General features: G+C 35.1%; 6 protein-coding genes and 1 non-coding gene across 7 annotated transcripts; 2 read left to right on the forward strand and 5 right to left on the reverse strand.

Moving 5' to 3' along the window:
* Positions 1–1,436: 1,436 nt before the first annotated feature.
* Positions 1,437–3,294, reverse strand: RO3G_09285 (uncharacterized protein; the record flags this gene model as incomplete). The annotated part of the gene is made up of 6 exons (XM_067663870.1): positions 1,437–2,308; positions 2,365–2,403; positions 2,485–2,590; positions 2,648–2,735; positions 2,803–2,951; positions 3,013–3,294. The coding sequence occupies 6 exons, from the start codon at positions 3,292–3,294 to the stop codon at positions 1,437–1,439; spliced, it is 1,536 nt and encodes a 511-aa protein (XP_067519971.1).
* A 1,154-nt stretch (positions 3,295–4,448) lies between these two features.
* RO3G_09286 (uncharacterized protein) lies at positions 4,449–4,954 on the reverse strand (the record flags this gene model as incomplete). Its single annotated transcript, XM_067663871.1, has 3 exons — positions 4,449–4,581; positions 4,748–4,814; positions 4,864–4,954. 3 exons carry the CDS (start codon positions 4,952–4,954, stop codon positions 4,449–4,451), a joined length of 291 nt encoding a protein of 96 aa, XP_067519972.1.
* A 2,396-nt stretch (positions 4,955–7,350) lies between these two features.
* RO3G_09287 (uncharacterized protein) lies at positions 7,351–9,316 on the reverse strand (the record flags this gene model as incomplete). The annotated part of the gene is made up of 3 exons (XM_067663872.1): positions 7,351–8,489; positions 8,548–8,943; positions 8,998–9,316. The coding sequence occupies 3 exons, from the start codon at positions 9,314–9,316 to the stop codon at positions 7,351–7,353; spliced, it is 1,854 nt and encodes a 617-aa protein (XP_067519973.1).
* A 2,807-nt stretch (positions 9,317–12,123) lies between these two features.
* On the reverse strand, positions 12,124–12,890 carry RO3G_09288 (uncharacterized protein; the record flags this gene model as incomplete). Its single annotated transcript, XM_067663873.1, has 2 exons — positions 12,124–12,538; positions 12,649–12,890. 2 exons carry the CDS (start codon positions 12,888–12,890, stop codon positions 12,124–12,126), a joined length of 657 nt encoding a protein of 218 aa, XP_067519974.1.
* Positions 12,891–13,561: 671 nt separating this feature from the next.
* Positions 13,562–14,281, reverse strand: RO3G_09289 (uncharacterized protein; the record flags this gene model as incomplete). The annotated part of the gene is made up of 1 exon (XM_067663874.1): positions 13,562–14,281. One exon carries the CDS (start codon positions 14,279–14,281, stop codon positions 13,562–13,564), a length of 720 nt encoding a protein of 239 aa, XP_067519975.1.
* Positions 14,282–15,672: 1,391 nt separating this feature from the next.
* Positions 15,673–17,366, forward strand: RO3G_09290 (uncharacterized protein; the record flags this gene model as incomplete). Its single annotated transcript, XM_067663875.1, has 4 exons — positions 15,673–15,747; positions 15,904–16,105; positions 16,156–17,068; positions 17,117–17,366. 4 exons carry the CDS (start codon positions 15,673–15,675, stop codon positions 17,364–17,366), a joined length of 1,440 nt encoding a protein of 479 aa, XP_067519976.1.
* Positions 17,367–18,188: 822 nt separating this feature from the next.
* On the forward strand, positions 18,189–18,261 carry RO3G_19100. Its single transcript has one exon. It is a non-coding gene; the product is annotated as a tRNA-Lys (tRNA).
* The last annotated feature ends 4,026 nt before the right edge of the window (positions 18,262–22,287 follow it).

The raw sequence follows: 22,287 nt of genomic DNA on the forward strand, positions 1-22,287 counted from the left end.
TTACATTTGTTCATTTCTTATGGTGAACACCTCTTTAAAGATACATATTAATACGTAACTTGAGAGTTTTTTAAAAATAAGTTTTTAGACGATTTCCTTTTAGATTTGACAATTTTTAATAAAAATGGGCTTCAATAACTATATTCCAAACGAAAACTAAAATAACTTTATGACTGAGGGAATGGAAGTTGATGAGGTTGCCGTTCAGTTCGGCGACATTAAGATGCTCAGGGGAAATGAGTACCTGTAGAAGATACTCCTCAAAGCACAGCTGATGATGAGAAAATGGAGGAAATGGTTTTAGAACTGGAAGAGAATTATAGAGTACTTTACTTTTTCTAATTCTCCTGTAAGTTATAATGAAATAAACCCAAAGAGAAAAGATAAAGAAAGCAACCATCATACATCAATCTATACAAGTAATCAATAACATATCCACCGCCGCCACTACAATCCTCCAAAAAGAACAAGATCATATCTTCGTGAATAACTGCTATGAATCTGTTGGAACTCTTATTAAGAACGAAGCCGTTACTCTTTGTCCCAACTATCATTCTCTTGACTCTGATGGAAAGGCTGCTCTCTTCCCTCCCAAGACATACTCTGTTGATTCGTATGATTATATCAAAGAATTATTGTCATCTCTCATTAGCTATTACAACAAACACAATAGCAAAAAGACAAGCTGGACAAATATCTACAAGGAGCTGAAGCGCCTTGATAATATTTATGATCACGAGCTGGACACGATTCATAATAATACAAGTTTCTGCGTGCATTTCTTGCTGCATATCTTGTCTATTATCAAACATCAACCTCATCTATTTCGTGAAGAAATAGATAAGTCTGAATGGGATTTTGTTGTCGACTTCTGGTGTGTTGTAACAGAGCGTTTATTTCATGGATCCGGATTACGTTTAAAATGGGGCGACACTCACTTGACTGTACATGATACCGTTTCTAATTTGCTTTTAGGTGACCCAATTTTCAAAAAACTCTCGGTATTTTCTAAACTAAAGAGGTTAATTCTCATAATTTTTGAAGGCTTCCCAAAAATAAAATACAATTCTAAAAAAATTATAATCTTCTCAAGTGTAACCTAAAATACTGTTTGTCTCTCTGTATTTGTCTACTGCGCAATCTTTTTAGGAATAGAGTAGACATGAAGCTTACAAAAGACAATAAGCACATGACTTTAAAAGTATGGCGCGATAATAGTCGTATTCGCTCAAGACTAATTGATTTAATTCTTGAATGTCTATTGCTGCATAACAAGCAGTGTAAAAGACAGCAAATCCACGTTATTTCCGATTTAATTAGCAAAGGAAAGTATATTCTAGAAATAAAAGTTGAATTCTACAAACATCATACGCAGTCTTGTTTAAAGTTAAATTTCGAAGAGTCAATGATTATTTTAATTTATTAACATATGGAACTTAGTTCAATTCACCACGGACCCACTGCTGCAACATGTCAAGACCACTTTCAGGTTGATCATAAGGGACCATATGACCAGCACCAAACACACGCAAGAAAGCAAATCGGCCATCTTCTGTTCGTCTGAGCTCACCAGCTTGCTTGCCGAGTTTATCAGAATACCATTCAGTATCGTTAGCAGCATTGAACTCCTTATGACCTGACCAGGGCAACTCCAATGTCCAAGCTTTGTTACCCATCCAGTTACAAATAAAGTCAGCATCACCAGCATAAATCAAGATACGAACATCATCTTCTAAAAGAGGAGGAACTTCAACCACATAAGGACGCATCCAGTCACCAGCCATTTGGAATCTAAAGTTAATTTGCATATTACAGCTCTCATAATTATCTGTTTCAGCACCAATGGCCTCTTTAACTTCAGGAATATTCAAGTATTTTTGAACACTCTCAAGAATTTCATAGCACAAGTTACCGCCTTTACACTTTTCACGTACATCATAGGGATTCATACCAGTTTGTTGGTAAGGTTGGATTTGATCTTTGTTACATTTCATGGCAGCAGGCAAACAGGCAAAGACATTTTGGTTATCATAACAATTTTGAATCAAACGCTCACAAGCAGGGAATTGCGCCTCCATGGCTTTACAGGCAGTTGGGCTCAAGACGGGGCCGTAAGAGTTTTCACACGCCATCTTGGCATAGTATTTGTATTGGATCAAGGGATCTGTTAAGCCGTTACCAATTAATAAACTCTTCAAATTGACGGGTACAAGCGTTTCTTTGTTATGGAAAAGTTCGAGTGAGTTAAAGTTGCCCTTATTGTTGCGGTTGATGGCACCACCAATAGCAGGAATATAATGGCCAGCATCTTTTTTAAGCAAAGAAAAAGTTAGCTCAGTATTATTTCAAAATAAACAAACTTACATGATTCTCCAGAGACGTGGAAGTCAAGGTCAGCGTATTCTGTAATAAAAACACAGACAAGTTTAGCGGTGTGTGTCTTTTTTTTGCATGAAAGTACACTAAAATTTAAAAATAACTTACGTGGGAATTGCTTGAAAAAGAGTTGAAGGAAAGCATAGACATCCTTGGCTGCAGCATTTGTGTTGGTGGCTCCTCCACTACCATAAGAATAACCAACATTCAAGGGCTAAATGAATACATAAAAAATAAGACAACTTCATTTTAATAATATCAGGTTTCTTACTTGATCTAAAAAGATGACGTTTGCTTTTTCATTCCATGAGTACTTGTTAAGAATGGTATCTGTACCCTCCAAATTAACAGTACAAGGACTATATTATAAGACTAAGTTAGCTTTTTCCTATTCTTTTTTTTTTGTTTATAATTCTTCTCATTTACCCAAGTTCCATGAAGAGACCCGTCAATGAAGAACAGCCAGGACCACCGTTCAACCAGAGAACAAGAGGGTCTTCCTTAGGCTTATCTCTTGACTCAAAGAACCAAAAGAAAAAGTGCTTATCATCATCCACATCTAAATAACCAGAGATCTAATGATAAAAAGAGTCATAAACGATTGTTTCACGTAAATTGCATTAATTGTTTGTTTACTTGTTTGACATCTGGATCACAAAGAGAAGGATGCTTGTATCTCAAAGCATAATTTGAGAAAGCGGGATGAGTAAATACATTAAACTCGTTGGAAGGATGATGAAAGACTTCCTTGAGCCTATCTGTTGTTGCTTGAAAAACATGCTGAGCATCAGTCCAGATATGTTCTCCAAAGTCAACAATTGCTTTTTGCTCAAAGACAGCAGGTTCAGCATAAACCAAAGAGGTCATAAAGTAAGAGGCTACAATGGCCGTCTTTGCAAGTGAGAATAAACTCGGCATAATTCTTTTGATAACAACAAAATAAAAGAAATTAAAAAACGAATGGGGATGCCATTTAAAAGAAAAAAAAATTGAGTCTTGTGAGCGTTTGTAGCTCCGTCTGTAGATTTCTCCTCCGTTTGCCCGGTGAATCAAAATCAACTTGTGATTAAATGATGTGTAATGTTGGAGCTGAGATTGATACGTTGAATACATAAGATAAGAACAAAAAGCGATTGACTATCGCTATGTTTGTGAGCCTATATTAAAATGAGATAGCTACGTATTACTGAGCTTCCTGATGGGTATTTTTAATTGATCTTCTTTTAGTTTATGTTGTGTCAGTAATAACAATAGTTTTCAAAAAGATTTCTTTGAAACTACTCTACATTAAAGATAAAACAAAGAGTACTGTTTTATTTTTTATTCAAAGTTTAACAGAATAATCTTGAAAGAGCTCCATTTAGTATATTGTGATAAAGAGATATAAAGCAACCTATGGTTTTATTATAGAAACCTACATACGGAACTTCAAGTCTTTTGGTGTGAACAAAAGATAACATTGGAAATAAGAATAGTTTTGAGACATTGACTGAAATAAATTAATATAGTATAATAGTAATGATAGTTTTACAGTATAATTTTTTGCTGTACACTTTGAAATCAACTAACCTTCTATTGCGATTTTGAGTATAAATCAACCAGAACTTGACATAATTTTATAAAAATTATAATAAAAATTTCTTGTGAGTTGAAGTCTTCTTTTTCTTATATAGCAACAACTTTAAGTGCCCAAGTTTAGTCAATAGTCGAATTGTTTGATAGACAGCATTCCTGCTAAAATTTTCATCCAATAAAAATCGTAATTTTTTTCCCTTTCTATTGTCTTTTTTTATTATCTGCATGTGGACCGTTTTAATAAAAAGACAAGAAGTAAAAAGTAGATGACGATCATCAGTATGGTCTAAATAGTGATTGGGCGCAAGCGTAGACCATTGGTCGTGCTGTTGGAAATAGGGGGGATAAAGCAAAGTAGATGGATCATCGAATTTGGACCTAACCTGACGTAATAGGGAAAAGTTAAAGTTGTACAATGGCTTATTGGTGCACAAGATATGAACACTGCTTTCAGCAAAACCTTGAAGCTTTTTTAACAACTTGCGATGCAAAAATACTTACAAGACCTTGATTGGCTGAAGCCCATCGATATTGAACGCGTCAAGCAACAGTACCTCATCAATATCCATTCGAAAGGTGGACGTAACCAGTATATTGAGCGTTTTGATTCCAATCACAAGTTTGTTGCTGCTATCATCATTTATGGTATTAACGTATACATTTTGGTATCGTTTATTGGTACTAGAGAGAGATGAGAGAGGCAGCTGATTTCGAGTGATTTTGAATCGTTGAAATTGGCTCCCAAGTGAAGGCAACCTTGCGTATGCTTCAACAGAATTTAGCAGAAGTCGCTTACCATGGTTGCGAAAAATGGTTCTTTCCAGAATCCTCGTGTAAAAATATGGTAGCCATCCAGGTCGCGTCTAATCCGTGTTTAAAATTTCTGACGCATCATTATCCAGCTCCGCATACTCGTTTGCAAGGCTTCTCCATTGGGTGGGAGACTTCGTACGGCGCAGTCGTAGTGATTCAGCTCGTCAAAAAATGGATCAATATCGCTCATGGAGTTACAAGACCGCTTGTTAGGCGCTGGAAAGAATTGAAAAGGTTCAGTTGGACTGTCGTATTGTGATTCAATGAGCTTCAAGATATTCTTAGGTGTACCCAACAAATGATGGTGTCCGCCATGATGATCAATGAAGACAAAAAGCTCCAATTGTTCCAGCTATGCTATTAACCACATTTTTTGTTTTTCCTTTTGTGATGCAATGCTGACATCGAGCACAGTCTTGTATCACTTGACTCAACAACCATCTCATTGAACTTCTGATTTTTACCGATACAAATCTCACTATTCACTGTTGTAGCAACTATAAGGCTTATTGCTTTGTCATCAAAATTGTTAAACTTTTCAGGGACACCATTGTAATTGGTGATGTGCGTATCTTGAATTTATCCGAGTACGAATATTGCTATTTGTAAGAGGATGCTCGAAAAAGCCTTAAAAAAAAGGAGGGTCAACAAGATCAAAAGTAACTGAAAACCTTAGTAATGACCTTATTTTCTTTAATGCTGATGACAGCAAGTTTTGTATGGCATCCTGAGATATTTGCAGATAATAAAGCCGAGAAACAAAAATGAAATAGTACTAGAAAACCTAATGAATAAGTCTCTATGTAATCTCTTTATAAGGTTTCAAGAAGATAGAGAGGATCTATTTAACTAAACTATAAGAGTATAATATCAAGATTGGTGTCACCAAGCTACAAGCAAAAATAAACAAAGTCCAGAAATGAGCCATGACTTCATTTTTGCTAAAATACAATCCTTTATTTAATTGAGAGCATAAAAATAAAATTAAATAAATGTCCGCCCGAATTAGGTCAACCCGTTAGAAAGTTAATGCTAAGGAAAAACCCCTTTGGGATCAAGGGTAAAAAATGTAAAAGGAAAAGAAATGAGTGGATCTATCAAATAAAAGTTAAGGGAATTGTCTTAGCCATATAAGAAGCTTCTGACTGTATGCCACCCTCTGATTCCATAAAATGATGCTGTTCCGTTGCATCCAGCGGATGATCAAGTTGTCTCGAGAATTGGTCAGTCGGCCTCCTGTAAGCGGTCCCATTCTTGCATTAAAGTCGCCGCAGAGTATTGTCTGATTAGTGTAGCCTGTTGTGCATTGTAGAGAATCCAAGACTTGGGTGACAGACTGGTTGTCCAAGTGGGATGGCAGGTATAAACAATGTACAAGATTGTTCGCAATGGTGAAAGAGAGCTTATATTGGCTTAAACTTGTATTATGATCTGCAATGTGGTGGATATGGTAGTTACAAGTAGGATTGGCAAAAGGACTGATGTCCTGGCTGCCTTTGTTAGCGAGAGGTTGGGTTTTAATACCGTATGTATGGAATTACTTTCAGTGTTGGATACTTGAGTGGGCTTAATAGCCAGGTCTCTGTAATAAGAGCAGGGGATGATTGAACAATTTTAAGGATTGAATTGAGCACTTGGTAAGCCAAGCCGGTAGCATTGAAAGTGAAACCGTAAGGATATTCATAAAAAAGAGACATCTTCCATATGGGTCTCCATGATGTGTGACTCAGATTCTTTATAATCGTCTGTAGCACTCATGTGTTCACCGCCATAGAAAAGGGGTTCGGATTCTGTGTGGTTAACGTGTCGGTTTGAGGAAAGTGTCTCCTATAAGGTCTGCTTGCTAATCCAGCCTTTGGTATGGAAATAGCGTGCAGCTGTAAATTTAACAGGGTCTCGGATGAATCGCAGTGTGCGTCCTATGCGATTTCAATGGTACATGAAAGCGAGATTGGTTCGTTCCTTATCTGTAGCATCGGCATATTTAGGATCACGTAGCTTTACTGCCACGCTTAAAGGTAATTGTGAAGTAAGAAAAAAGCCATTGCTTCATCAGAGACTAGGTTGACAATTAAATACAGAAAGTCATGAGGTGTTTTCTGTCAACATTTAAACAATTTGGAGATTTAAATAGCTTAATCTCAAACACATCATAGAGAATTAATAGATTCAAGATACATAATGATTCTATTATGCTATAACAATATATTTCTTTATTTCTCAAAACTATTCTTAGTCCTAGTGTTGGTCTCTATTCACCCAATCTTAAATTTTATAGTAACTTGTAACTTGTACACTAATAAATATATACAAATTTCTTTTTCCTTTCATCACTTGATGACAAAAAGAAAATACAAAGGTTACCCAAATGATACAGATTTTACGCTTTAAATTTTTTGTTTGGTAACTTTTTCCAAATTTGTAATACTTGCTTACAGTAAGACAGTCTTTTTTCGTAAGTGAAAAAAAAAATACCACTTGATTACTACGTTTCCACAATTCAAATAAACATTACAGAAATAACAGTTTTTTTTTTATAAAATACAATCTTGTGAGTAAATCTAAATTTGTCTATTCTCTTTAGTTTTATTTTGTTGCAAATCTTTTCATTCTTTCCTCTGCAGCCCTTGCTCTTTTTTCTCTCTCAAGGCGCATACGAGCTTCGGGTGACATGTTTGCCATATCGCTTACTGTATTGTTGCTACCTCCTAAAGTCTTTTGGACAGAGGCAAATGGCTGTTTGTCCTTAGCTTGTTCTCGCTGTTTTTGTTGTCTCAACTGCTCTTCTTTGGCTTCTCTTTTTGCCTCCATTTTAGCGCGTTCCAATTCTAAAAGACGCTTCTTTTCTTGTTCCCTTTCCAACTTCTTTTTTTCTTTGTTTATTTGCTCTTCTTCCTGTTCCTTTGTTAAAGGGCTGGGAACACGCGCTTCCTCCAGCCATTTCCATTTATCCGGGAGATCACACATACACCTTCTAAAAGCGTTACGTGTTTCTTTATCCTTGCTAACTTCGTATGCTGTTTTGCCTAGATTATTTACAATAGTGGGATCTGCGTTGTACTTTCTCAAAAGTTCTGATACTAAATCACCTGCCCCTCCCATAGCAGCAACCATATGCAATAATGTAGGATTATGCCGTAAATCTTCCCTTGCTAAATTCTTTGGCAACAGGCCTGAAATAGGGAGATCTTTATGCTTTTCAATGTAGCTTATTGTTACTGCTGTTTTGTTTTGTTTTACGGTGTTTATTAGTTTTTCTACCGCAGGATCTACTGAGACTACTTCTGGTTGTTTTTTGGGTACTTTTTGATCTTGAGTCTTTTTAACAGATGATTGCTGTCTTTTGACTTTCTCCTCCTCCATGACTCTCCGTTGCTCTTGAATAGCTTTTTCATCAACTTCAATCACTTTCACAGTAACTAGTTCTCCATACACTCGTTTCAACTCATTGAGTGTTGGTCTTCTTGTGACAAAAGGTATAGATTTGGTGTTGTCTGCATTTAGAATCGCGCCATCATAACCAAACAAGACATTTCGATTATTACTAGGTGCATGAACAAACACAAATTCACTTGCTTGAATTTTCTCTCTCCATTGAGACACAATCTGCCGTACCTCTTGTTGAAGCATCTGTTCGTTGTATCGACGAATTTGGGCACCTGCTGAATTTGCCTTTCCTCTTGCGTTATCATTGGCAGACTGGGAGCCACCTTGCTTTCTACGTGCTATATTTTTTAACTTTTTAGAAAAGAGGTTATGTTTACTTATTAACAGAAAGCCTACTTGTGTATCTGTGAATTGTCTTGTGTTCAGCAAACTTTACATCAGAAATACTCGCATTTACATCGATCACACATGCTGCAAAATGTCCGCCTCCGAGCATAAAAATAGTCCAGTAACGTTTACCTTCGCTTTTTCGAAGTGCGGCAAGAGAAGATGAAGCAAGCAGATGATGATAGATACCATAATGAAGACTTTTATTTTCCTTATGTCTAAACCATGATAGAGCAGAATATTTTTTCAGTTGAGAGGCAATAATGGGTTGATCAGAAGTACTGTCCTGTTGTTCGTTTTGCTCCTCTTTTTGTCTAGATACAAGCGCGTTGATCTTGTCTTGTTCTTGTTCTTCTTCCTCTCCCTCTTCCTCTTCCTCTGATCCAGAAATGCTCTCCGTCAAATCTTTTTTAATTGAATAGCTGTTAAGGATTGCGTAGAGACATGTTTCTTTTTTACCTCCTAATAACCGTTCAAATTCCTCAAAGCTAATAGGTGCTGCATCCAATACGAGCTTTCTTTTGATGTTGTATCGATGCCAGTCAGTATTATAATGACTTCTTTGTTCTTCTCTAGAAAGGAAAGACAGTTGGCAAGTTCGACACGTCAGCTCAGCATCTTCTTGCTGAATTTGTAATCTTTCGAGAGCATTTACTGTCACTTGAGTAGCTTGTTCTGTTAATACGGCCTCGGGGGCTTTTTCGACAGGTTCTAATTGTTTGAGTAATTCTGTTGGAATGTCGAATATGCACAAAGATCTATTGTTGTTATTATTCATTTTTAAGAAAAAAAAACAAGTAAAAAAAAAAAGAGTGGAATCGCTGTTTTTGAATTAGAATCTTTTTTTTTTTTTTGGTTTTGTTTTTTTTTCGTATAGTTATGAATGCTTTTGAATAATCAACAAGAAATATTTGTTTGTTTTGCTTTCTTGAATGTGTTACTTTTTGGAAGCTACTACTGGGAATTCTAGATCAAGTAAGATAGGTTAGGGTTGGATATATGAAACTGCTTGATAGTTGGTGGATGATTAAGGTTCATTTATCAAAATACAATATAACTGACTTTCATCTACGGATCAATACGAGTTTAGATCATTAACTCATATCAGTAAACATAACGGATATCGGTTACTGTACATCTCATACACAAAAATCCTAGTTCCTGTGCTTGCTTTAAAAAATAACAATTCAATTAAAATTTGATTCATTTACGTACGTTATCTAGTTGAATATGAACAAACAGCCAAAGTGAGTGTATACAGGTATAAAATTGTAAGCTGATGTGGGAATTCTTTTAGTATATGGGTTGAACTTATAATGATGCTCAAATGTCATGTATCTTCCTTGTCCTACTGGATTTGTTGAACAAAAATGCGCTTGAATTTGTATTTGTATTGCTTATTAAAGAGCTGTATAAACCTATTACAAACAACACATTGTGTATGAAAGGCAAAATCATAGGAAGGCAATAGACAAAGCAGAATGCCTTATATTCATAAAAGTGAAAAAAGAAAAGAAAAATCATCATGCTAATGGTTTCGGAAAAGGATTATAAAAAATAGCAATGATGTATAAGGAAATATTGAATCGAAAGCGAATAATCTATTGTTCTGAGTTTGTATAGTAGTTGTGCATCTACCACCGAGGTTTAAGGGGCAAAACCAACAAGAAAGAAAGAAAGAAAAAAAAACGAAAAAGAACTTTTGAATGGTTTATTTTCATTATTAATACATAAACAAAAACTGTTTTTCCCCATTTATTCCACTTAGTATTGTTGGGGTGCCCATTTTACGTAAAACTGTCGAGTAAAGTATTCTGTCATAATCAGTAGATATTGGGGTACCGCCTATGTCTGCTAATTAAAGTAAACCTTTTTTTTTTTTTTTTTTGTATATTTGTTTACACACAGACATATAATACCTCTCCTTTTTATATAATCACCTACAAGTTAGATGTCGGCTCGCTTATTACCTAATGAGCTATTAACACAAGTTATTAATTTCACTCATCAAGCTGATTTAACACCTTATTTATTTGTATGTAAATACACCTTTCAACTTGTTCGACAAAAAGTATATAAAAAAGTAATATTCCCAAATGTAAACATAACAGAACAAGATATTTTATCGTTTTGTGAACTTTATGGACAAAGTCTATGCAGTATTAAACTACCACAAGCAAAATATTATTCAAACAAATTATATCAGGCAATATTTATTTTGTGTCCTCAACTCGATTTTTTGCATGCAAGCATCCTATTCCCAAGCCAGTTGAATGAACTAATGCCTTATTATTCACCTCATATCAGTTTTATGATGACACATATTCCCATTGAAGAAGAAGATATCATCTATTTGGATACCACAAGAACGGTACATTATTTCCCTTGTTGTGCTTCTTGCTTTATATTTCCAAAAGATGTTGATGTAGACCCTCCAACCCTTACACAAATATCTCATTACTTTCATCATCCCGGTGCACTTAGCAATGCCATTCTACCTACCTTTGGCCCTGATTTATTATCCTTAACTTTAAACCCTTTCGATCAGTTAACAGCTCAGGTTGCTCGCATGATTGTGTCGAACTGTCCTCAGTTAAGGTACTTGGTAGTGCCATTTGTTAAAGCAGAAGGATTATGGATGTTACTACGGTGGTGTAATACATTAACTACTATTATAGTCGGCAACGATGGTAGTCCGATATTCATTGATGATGAAGACGATGATGATGATGATTACGAGAATACGATAGAAAACAGTATGTTGGTCAATCAAAAAGCTGTTGAATCAATAAAAAGTCACAAACGGGTTTGGTGCGTTCACACTTGCATTCACTCAAGCTTTCAACAAAAGAGAGTATCATGGCATATTGGAATTATACCCAAAGCTTAAACTCTTCCACTTTCCTTCATTCTTCGTATTTTCCTTTCAAATCAACACTTTTCATATAAAGTAGCTAACAAAAGAATATACACACCATCGCTTTATTGTTTAACATAACTTAGAATTCAGTAACAAAATAATCCAATACAGTATTCACATACTTCAAACTCAGATTGATTAAAATTTAATTTCAGCAATAATGTTCATGATTTTCAGACAGAAATAAAAACAATCCAGACTATAACAAATAATTTTAGACAATAAAAGTTATATGTTTAACTCAACCGACAATATTTTTTTAGAAGTATCATATATAAATTATATTAAGGGAGGCATATAATTAGAGATTTATCTGGCAACATCTTAGCTATATATTTAGATTGACTTGTGTTGCATTGTACTGTCTCAAGTACTTTACAAATAAAATTAAACCCCAAATGAGCGCATGATGACAGTTTTCATTGCTTTCGCCCGGGTCAGATCAAAAGAAAATGAGTGGAAGCTAAAAGCCCCTTATGATATCAAGGGTAAAATGTTTGGGGAGAAAGAAATGATAACAAGTGTAAGAGACACTAGCGAGAGATACTGGAAAGCCAGTCGAGAAGTCTTTGCCCAAGATAGGGTGGCGGTGAAGATGGAAATTTGTTATGGCATAGGTAGTCGAGGTCATGAAGAATGGTGCAGATAGTAGGCTATCGAAGAAATCAAGGAAGGACAGAGGATCGATATTGTTTCAAGAGAAACGATGAGGCCATGAATTCAGAATCATCTTTAGATAGTCGATAGGAGGAAGGTATTTTAGAAACCATAGCATCCAGTGCTGAAGAACAAACAGTCTCAGGAGAATACAGCTTGGTATAGAATTTCTGGGTGACATCAAGCATTTGGGTACGAGACGAACAAACATCTCCATTATCAGGATCCCATAAACGTGGAATGGATCTTTGAACCGCTCGGGCAGTAGCAGATCGTTTTAAATATCCGACATTCATTTCTCCTCGATCCCGCCAGGTCCATTCAGCTTTCAAAATGGCGATGGGAGTAACCTCCTCTTGTAGAACTTGAATTTGCTGTTCCACACGAGGTAAGTGCGTAGCCAAAAATGCAGAAGGAAAAGGGCTACGAAGCAAACGTTGACGCTTGCATTGCAAAGCAAGTATCTGCTGTTTTCTCCAGTCAACATAATGTCTGCCAAAGCTTTTAGTAAACTGCTTGACTTTAAGCTTTACTAAATCCCATATGCCTTGTGGAGGTAATACCGAATTAGCAATTTCCTGATCATACCATCGCGTAAGCATGGAATCCAGTCGTTGACGGTGCTCTTTGTTGCTCGTGTAAATTGGATTTGCGCGCCATAGGCCTGGCCCTGTATCATCAACGAAATCAAATTTGTAGGTGACTTGAAGTAAGGTATGGTCTGACCAATTGGGGTTGAGAACTCAACATCAGCATCAACATAATTAATAACCATATCTTGGGAAAGATATATGTAATCAATTGTAGAGTGGCTGATTTCTCCACGTCGGAAAGTAGCTGTGTCGAGAAACTGTAGGCCCTTCATAACATTTTGAAAATAGCATTGTAGAAAATGCACCTAACGTGTCGGTACCGAAGAACCAAGTGGAGACGAAGAGTTGGGCAAGGAATAATTGAAATCGCCCGCGATAATCATATGATCTACGCACGAGACAGGATCGTGTGGAGAAAGTTGTCGAAAGGACAGGAGGGAGTTAAAGAAATCGACCCGTGCACGGTGTGAAGAAGCAGGGGCGTAGATAACCAAAATATGGAAGGGATTCATGCGATCGTGCTCATGTGAAACCCGAGCCAAAATGCAGCGAGAATCCTCTGGAAGAGGAATCCGCATTAATGAAAATTGAGGGTCCAAGCAAAGATGGCCACAAAAACCCGTCCATAGGGATTGGTGTGCACAAAATTGCTGATGTAACAGATCCAAGTGTTGAAAATGGCTGTTGTTGCTATTATCGACTTCTTGAAGAGCGACAAAAGTAGGTTTGTATGAGCGAATGTACCGGATAAGATGTTGTCGTGAAGATGGGTTACTACTTTTAAAAAAGCTATTGCCATTTAAAGATAGTAACGTAAAAGCCTTGCGTGAATTTATAGTCATGTTAATGAAAGTTATAAATCAATTCGGTTGACAGGTTTCGGCGTTCGGGGAGTACGTCGTAGAATCTTAGACGAAGAGACGGCATTGTTGATTAGCTCTGTTGTAGGCGTTGTGGTAGAAAAATCTCCCTGAGGAACATCCTCTTGCATGGATAAAGACGAGGTATTGTCTATCACCATCCTGATTGAGCCATCAACAGAAGCTGGGGACGAATCCATAGACGAGTCATCAAAAGAAAAGGGCTCGTCACATTCCATGCTAGTAGCGAGACCATCAGCAGTCGTGATATCAATTTCCGGATCAGAAAAAGTAGCTGAAGTCGAGGCGTACTTGGGCCGAGCTGACGAGGTAAGCGCAGACTGATTAGAAATTGGTGGGGCAGAAGAGCCATCAGTGGCGTCGATAGCAGTAGGATCAGGATGAAGGGATTCCCTCGTCATAAGAACAGTAGCTTCCTTGCCCGTTTGAGCAGTCTGAGTAGGGAACACAGGAGAATCAGAAAGAATATCTGTAGTGGACTCAATATTCGGTTGAAGAAACGAAGGGGAAACACCTTTAGCAACAGGTTTACCCTGACGAGACCGTTTAAGGCCAGTCTTCTTAAGGAGGCAGTCGGCACCAAGATGACCGCGTTCCAAACAACGATAGCAGACACGTCTACCACTAGGTGAAGCAGGACAAGCTGCAGTATTGTGCCCTATCTTATGACAATACTTGCAATATACTGACATACCATTCCAATGTGCATGAATGAAGATTTTGTCGCATCGAGAAATCTCAGAGTCGATCCACGTTAGAACATGGGATAGTTCAAGAAATGGGGGTTGACCTTCAGAGACAAGAGTGGGTATAATCTCAAGGGTAGCGTAACCAGATCCGAGGAAAATGCCGGTATCGACGTCCCTAATAATTCCAACATCACATTTAACACCATAATTGCTGAGTGTAGCAGTCAATCCGGCCAGCAGTTCTTTAGGTCGAAGCCAAGGAAGTCTTTGAAGATTTATTTTTTTTTTTTTTTTTTTTTTTTTTGATAATAAAACTGGGTGTGAGGCCCACAGCGGGACGAATGATAATATGTCCATTATCAAACTGAAAACTCTTAACAATTGCCTCATTCTTATTTTCCTCATCGTCGAAATTAATTTCCAGATAGCAATTAGCACCAGATCTGTGGACCAATTGACCTATAAAATCTTGAAATTGATAAAAGGCGAATTCGTATAAAGTACGTTCAGATTCTTTACGGTTGGTCACATTAAAGAAAAGTGAGTTGGGAGATTGTGACACTCCCCAGTAGACAGTATCAATAACTACAGGAACTGCATCCTGGGAAATTTCTGATGATGAATTGGTAGAAGGTGACAGAGATGGCACATTCGGTACATATACTAAACTTTCTTGAATTTTAGTTACAATTCGGTGCACTTTAGAGTGCGGCACGGGCTTAGGTTGTTTGGCATTTGATTAGGAGCTCGCTGATGGGCTGGAAAGAGCTGAGGTATCATTTTTGTCAGGTGGCTTATTTGCAGATGCGAAAGAAACATGTGTGTCTAAGAATTCAAGGTGAGGTAGTCATTTTTTCCATAACGATGACTTTGAAAGTGCGTACCATTGTGAATGACTATTAGATTGATGGATATAGCACAATAAGCGAGAAAGCAGATTATCATCTGGAAGCGTAAAGGAGCAAAGAAAGAATTGAAATTGGAGAATGCGAGCACTTTCTTGCATGAAATGTTCACTGCTTCATACAGTTGCATCACTTTTAATTCTTATACTCTTTGATGAATTTCAATAAACATTAAAATTTTCATCCATAAAAAAAAACAAGACAATAAAATCAGAAATCATTTTAATTGAAGCACCGAACTCATAACTTTTTTTATTCTTATTTTTATTTTTAAAATGCTAACGCCTACTGCAAATCAAGGCATTGAGAGAACTCCAGAATATGTGCAGTTTATGAGAGAATTAAAAGAGTTTCATGATAAAAAGGGGTAAAAAAAACAAATCAGATAACATAGACAGCTTCCTAATTACAATTAAAAGAACTATTCTACAAGCAGAACCTGTCTTGGGTGGTAAAAAATTAGATCTATTACGAATTTACAAAACAGTTATGGAAGCTGGAGGATATGAAAAAGTACAAATAAAAGAGCAAACGGAACTTTTTGAATTCACAATTAAATTTCGCGTAGGTTACTTTAAATCGCGGTTGGAAACAAGTTGGCGATCCATTTCGTTTTCCTTCGACATGTACAAACAGTGCTTATATTCTAAAAGCTGTTTATACAAAATACCTTGTACGTATAATTTATTTGATTTTGTCTATATATTAAGAATTATGTAGCTTGGCTGGGAAGAAGAACATCATTGGCATCGAACATGGAATCCACCTGCAGAATTATTAGCAACTTACCAAAAAACTTCGTCACCTGCCCCTTCAACAACAGCAATAACAACAACCAACCCTAACAGACAAACTGGTACAGCTTTTTCACAACCAGCTTCAGTACCCAACAATCAACAATTACCAACATATCACCCACAAGGTAAAGCCAAACAGGAGAATTTTTAACATATATTAATATATCAAATTTAGCCATGTTTATGGACTATGAATTCCGAATGCGCATACTTCTTTCACTTCAGTCCCATTTGCCAAATGAAGTTGATTGGGCATTTAATACACTTATAAAATTCTCTTATGTTTCAGAAAATTTTAATTTAGACTTCATTCCAACATTGATTGATCTACTCTTGGATTTTACAGTAAACTTTTTTGAACATGACTTGGACCATTCAGTGAACGACAACATGATTAGCAAAACAAAGCAAGAGACTTATGAACGTGTCCTTCAAGTGTTTCATATCCTACGCAATTTTTCTTTTTTAGAAATGAATATTCGTCGATTAGCCCTACACGAACGACTGAGGGCACTCTTGATGACAGGCATATCGCTTGCACCTAGCTCACGATATGGAGAATTAAGTCGACACTGTTTGGACATTATGGAAAATATAGCACCCCAAGTGATACTTGTAAACAGAGCTGACCCTTATCTAACGTCTATGACACAGCTGCTTTTTAGCAATGACCGTGCATTTATTTTAGGAGCTATTCGAGCTCTAACGCGTGTGGCTGTCACAGAGGCTAATGAACGTATCTTGAGTCACGCGAATAGCCAGGTTATTGAACGTATGGCACAATTCTTGTTGGTGGACGATGAGGAACTAGAAGCCGCTACCTTGGAATATTTATATCAATATTCAAGTCTGAGAGGAGGGTTTTCTACACAATTGATTGAGTGTTATCCTGGAAACTTGATTGGTCTCTTGACAGGTTTTCTCTCTTACAAATCTTCATTAGTATCAGCATCTACTACAGCATTAAGCACAATACACGGAATTCCAGCTGCTCAAATGATTCGTGTAGAAGCAGTACAGCAACAGCCTTCAATTCCAGATCTGACAAATTATACAAATCTCGATGAGCCATACCGATGCCTTGGATGGTAAAGCATGTGTTTTTTTTTTTTTTTTTATTAACCATTTCTTGTTAGGTTGAAGGATCAACTTATCAATGGCGACGAAAATGAAAAAATTGTGCTAAAGGAAGTGTTTGGTAGCTATCAGAAACTTTTTGGGACCGAGAAACCTTTGGGCTTAAAGGAATTTTATACAGTATTAAAAATTGCATTCCCTCAACCTTCATCAGTAGAAGAATCATTTGCCAATGGTGAGAATCCTCTAGAGACTGTTCTTTGCAATATCAAATACTCTCCTACGAGAAGAAAAGATGGTAAAAGATAAAAAAAAAAAGGTGTACTTTATTAAAATTTCTTTTTTTTTAGGCTCTATTTGCCGATGGGAAGGATGCGAGCAATCTTTTGATGATAAAACTGAACTCCACAAGCATATTGTAAAGGATCACTTAGAAGTAGAAAACGATTGTAAATGGATGAAGTGTTCCAGAAAGACATTTGGAGGAAAAGCGAATGCTATTCAACATATGCGCACACACTTTGCAGGAAAGATAAGCAAACAACATGCGTCAAAGCCTAAAACATTTGCAATCACAAAAATACCTGTAGATGAATCAGAAGTATCAGGTATACCATTGACCTCAGCACTATTATTAAGAAATTTAGCAAGACATAAACAACATCATACTTATTATTTGCCATATCAAAGTGAATTAATCCTTTTAGCTATGCAAAGGCCAAAAATATCGAAATATATTTTAACCGTTTTGGGTGAATTGAATTTTTAATAAATAAGAAACTACAAAGATTTTTATTTTTTTCTTCTTGCAGAAAAACAATTCCCAGATGATGGACAGTTGATTAAATAAAATATTTTTATCAACTGTAAATCAATGTAATTTGGAATGGCAAAAAAAACTTTCAAAAAAAAAAGGTTGCCAAAGCACTATATAATGTCAAGATACACTAATTACAGAAATTAAAATCGAATACCAAATGTAGTTTTCTGTATAATTTGTACTATAAAAGCTTTCATAACGCGACATTACTTTCTAATAGGCAGAAAAAAGGATAAAAATAGAACGGAGCAGTCACAATGACGTCATCATTATTTGGATGTATTATTCCCAATTTGAAAATTTGCATGACAGCCCGGTTAGCTCAGTTGGTAGAGCGTGAGACTTTTAATCTCAATGTCGAGGGTTCGAGCCCCTCATCGGGCGTCTTACAGCAGGACTTGTCTAATTAAGTTGGTTTACTGTCATATTTTTTGTTTTTTTTCGGGTAATCATTTTACCTTTGTAACGTTGCAACTATTGTAACATGCAAGAACAAAACGGCGGAATTTAAATCGTTGCAGTTTATAACGAACGCCTTACAGTTTGCAACAACCACCTTACACTATACAACAACCGCCTCTTGTGTTATAATGTAGCACAAATGATGAAATTTTAGATCAAGAGAACAATGCTGATCACAAGAATAATTTTGATGTCCAGCGACATTGATGTCGTTCGACATAGATGTCAAACAACACAAACAATAAGCCACGCCAATTTTTATATAAATAAGATGAATAATTTTAAACAAAATAACATTATCCAATAAATTCAATAAATCAAATCCTCTTGCGCTTAAAAAGCAATCTTTTCTTATTGGGTCACAATTACCTTTTCTTTTCTTTTTATTTTTACTTATTCTTTCTGATCTGATACCCGAGTTATCACAAATCAAGAAAGTTCCCTTTTATTTTTATCGTTTATCAAACAATCTTATTCTTAACCTTATTGATCTAAAAAGATCTGGTGGTCACTACTCAAAGACAATTTACTCTAAAGAACTGTTAAACGTTCAATCAAGTTACCTAAACTCAAGTCATTCAAGACTTCAAACCTCAATTTAAACAAATCTACATCACTTTAACACAAGCCAAGTCCCAAGTACTAACAAGTTACAATAACAACCACCCAAAATACTGAAAAATATACAGTCAAGTTTTTTTTAGTACCACGCCAGTTAGAAAATGAACTTTTGCGTAACAACCTATTTGAAAACGGAGTATCAACTCTTTTGCTTGAAAACCAAAAACAACATAAAATTATAAAAACCAAAAACATATAAATACCCTTATATCTTATCCCTATTTTGACTTCACTTCACTTCACTTTACTTTTGAATTTTATATTCTTTTTATATTTTCTTTATTTTATAAAACAATAAATCCATCAAGCGTTCAATTGAAACCCTTTGGTCTGTGTTCTATTTTAAATACTGAAGTCCCTTGAAGTCAATAATCTTCATTGTAAACCTATTCCTAAACCTCAAGAGTTTAACCTATTCTAACAAGTTTGATCTACTATTAACAAGATCTGGTGGTCACTATCGACAAAACTTACATACTTAAAAATCTAAACCCGCAAACAAGCAATATATTAAAGAAAATTACAATACCAAAAACAGAACAAAAGCATAAAATCCAAAAACATATAAATAACGGCAAATAATAATCACAAAAATACTTCACTTCTTATTAACTTCTTACTTACTTCACTTCTTATTTTACTTTTTCTTTTTATCAAATAAATATTCTTTTAAAGAGGCAAACTATCTCTTATTTTATTTAACATCAAGAACAAGAAGTCCCTTGAAGCTATCATACTTCATTGTAAAACCCCCTTTTATTTATCTTTTTATCTTTTTTTTTATTTTACCTTTATCAAAACAGTCTGATCTACTTTATAAGATCTGGTGGTCACTATAACAAGCGAATCAAGCCAAATCTGACTCATATAAAAGCAACTCTTATATCAATTACACCCAAATCTGTTTATTTAAACCTTAACTCAACACTCCCAAACAGAGAAACTACTATAAACCAAATCATTACACTATTGTGGCGCAATTGGTGTTGTAGTGTTGCACGAACGAGATTTTAGTCCCTGATACAAGCATGTATTGTGAGAATGGTCTCTTTTTGGATGAAGCACGAAACAACTCCGACATGGATTGTTAAAATAACTTAAGTTATTTTAACAACCATCGTCAAAGAAATAACAATAGCCGCAAAAATAAAAAAGGTCAAAGAAATAGGAAAAGCAAAAAAGAAAAAAAAATTATCATATATATATCCCATCTTTTTATGAAGAAATTGTCAGTCAGTTTAAATAAATCATATATTTCTACTCAATAATTAACAAAATTTAACAAGAAAGTCCCTGTTCACTTAAACTTTTACTCTACTTTAACTTTTATCAAGAAACATCGTATTGCTCTTATACATAAGATCTGGTGGTCACTACTTAACAAATTTCCATTTAAATTCTATATAAAACAATAACTTACAAGGCAATCTTGACCTTAAAAACAAGCTGTACCTTTGTTTATCCCCATAAACACTCAAGGAATTACAAAATAACAATGCTGAAAGAAGACAGATAGTAAAGGTTTTTGTACCACGACAGGTAGAAAATGAAATTTCGCGTAACAGCTTATTTGAAAACGGAAAATCAAATCTTTTGCTTGAAACCAAAAACATTCAAGTATCCTCATATCTTATCCCTATTTTTCTTTCCTCACTTCGGAATCTTATATCTTTTATTTTTTTTTTCCTTTATTTTATAAACCAATAAAACAATCAAGCGTTTAATTGAAACCCTTTGATCTGTGTTCTATACTAAAAATTGAAGGCCCCTTGAAGTCAATAATAGTCACTGTAAACGTATTTTTAAACCTCAAGAGTTTAATCTACGTCAACATGTTTAATCTACTTGACGAGATCTGCTGTTCATTTATCAAGCAAATCTATTTTATTATGTTTTACTCTCAATTTCTTTTATACTCAAACTCTATCAAGATCTCATATCTCGACGCCTACAAACCGAACCAAATTACGAATTCTACACTGTTATATAAGAGAAAGGTAAATAATTCTTTTAAGTTTGAGTAAAATGACCATTAGTTTGTAAAGTAATCAACCTGAGATAAAATAAACGTTTTGTTCACAAAAATAAAATGGAGATTTCAATAGGACCCAAAATTATATATGATTTTATTTAATAATATATGTCCTATGCAGATGACTAAATGCTGTATGCTGTTATGCAGATCTTTACATAGTTTAATATAAGCAATTACTCGTCATTTATCAGCCTATTTTGATAGGTTTACATATATATTAATAAGTTTATATTTCCATATGCTCACACTATTAATCGTTAATATTGCTTGATTACTATACAATGATTATCTTTGAAGGACAACAGTAAAGTAGAAATAAAAAGATATTAAAATTAATCCAAATAAATAATTACTTCAAATACGTAGCTCAAAATGCAGTATAATACAAAAGCTTAACAGCAAGGAGTTCCTTTTTAAGTGGGAATAATAACATAAATATTACTTTTTTTTGTTTTTATTTAATAAACAGGAGGGTGCATTTATATGTTTGCGATGTCAAAATTTTTAGAATACAATATAGTAAGTTTTTTAAAATAATATAGTTACTAATTCTAGACCAAACTATTACAGTACCTCTTAGAATAAGAGTCTTAACAAGGAATGAGTTATAATGCCACCAAGAACGAAATTAAAAGGTATGATATATGCAACGTGAATGGTATTTTGGATAAATCTCTTTAAAAGATTCGAAAGTCGACATCGTTAATCAAATCCAAAGTGATATCGGCCATTGATATGGTATAAATATTAACAATTTACTCCTTACATTTGGACTTTTATTTCAAATTCACTAGTTAGATAATTGTATTTATAGAAACTCTCTAATACCTTACTATAACATTAAATTAAATTAACCCTATATAAAAAGAAGTAGCTTGAAGCACTGTAGCGAAATGAAAATTAGAGTAACTCTGTTGTATCATGTTGTTGGAAGAGCAGTTCTAAAGATGGTTGATGTGACATGTATAACAAGACTTTGGAACACCAATAAAGAGATTGTCATCTTTATTTTAATAATAAATGTCTATATATATTTTAAATTCATTTTAAGTTGGTTAAAGTAGTTAAATTATGTGAGTCCAGGTTCTAAATTATAATAATCTTTGCTGGATCCAAAATATATAAGGCAGCCAGAAGATCTGGGTGGTACTTGTGGCCTGTGTGTGTCATAACTTTTTATGCAGTATCTTCTGTAACTCAGCTAGTGCTACTTTGTGGGATAGGCGTTAGTTATAGGAGGAGCATTAATCTTAGGATTGATATTAACACTCGAAAGGTCTAAAAAAATGTAA

The sequence above is a fragment of the Rhizopus delemar genome, genomic scaffold (assembly GCF_000149305.1).
Source record: "Rhizopus delemar RA 99-880 supercont3.7 genomic scaffold, whole genome shotgun sequence".
In the NCBI taxonomy this organism is placed as follows: domain Eukaryota; kingdom Fungi; phylum Mucoromycota; class Mucoromycetes; order Mucorales; family Rhizopodaceae; genus Rhizopus; species Rhizopus delemar.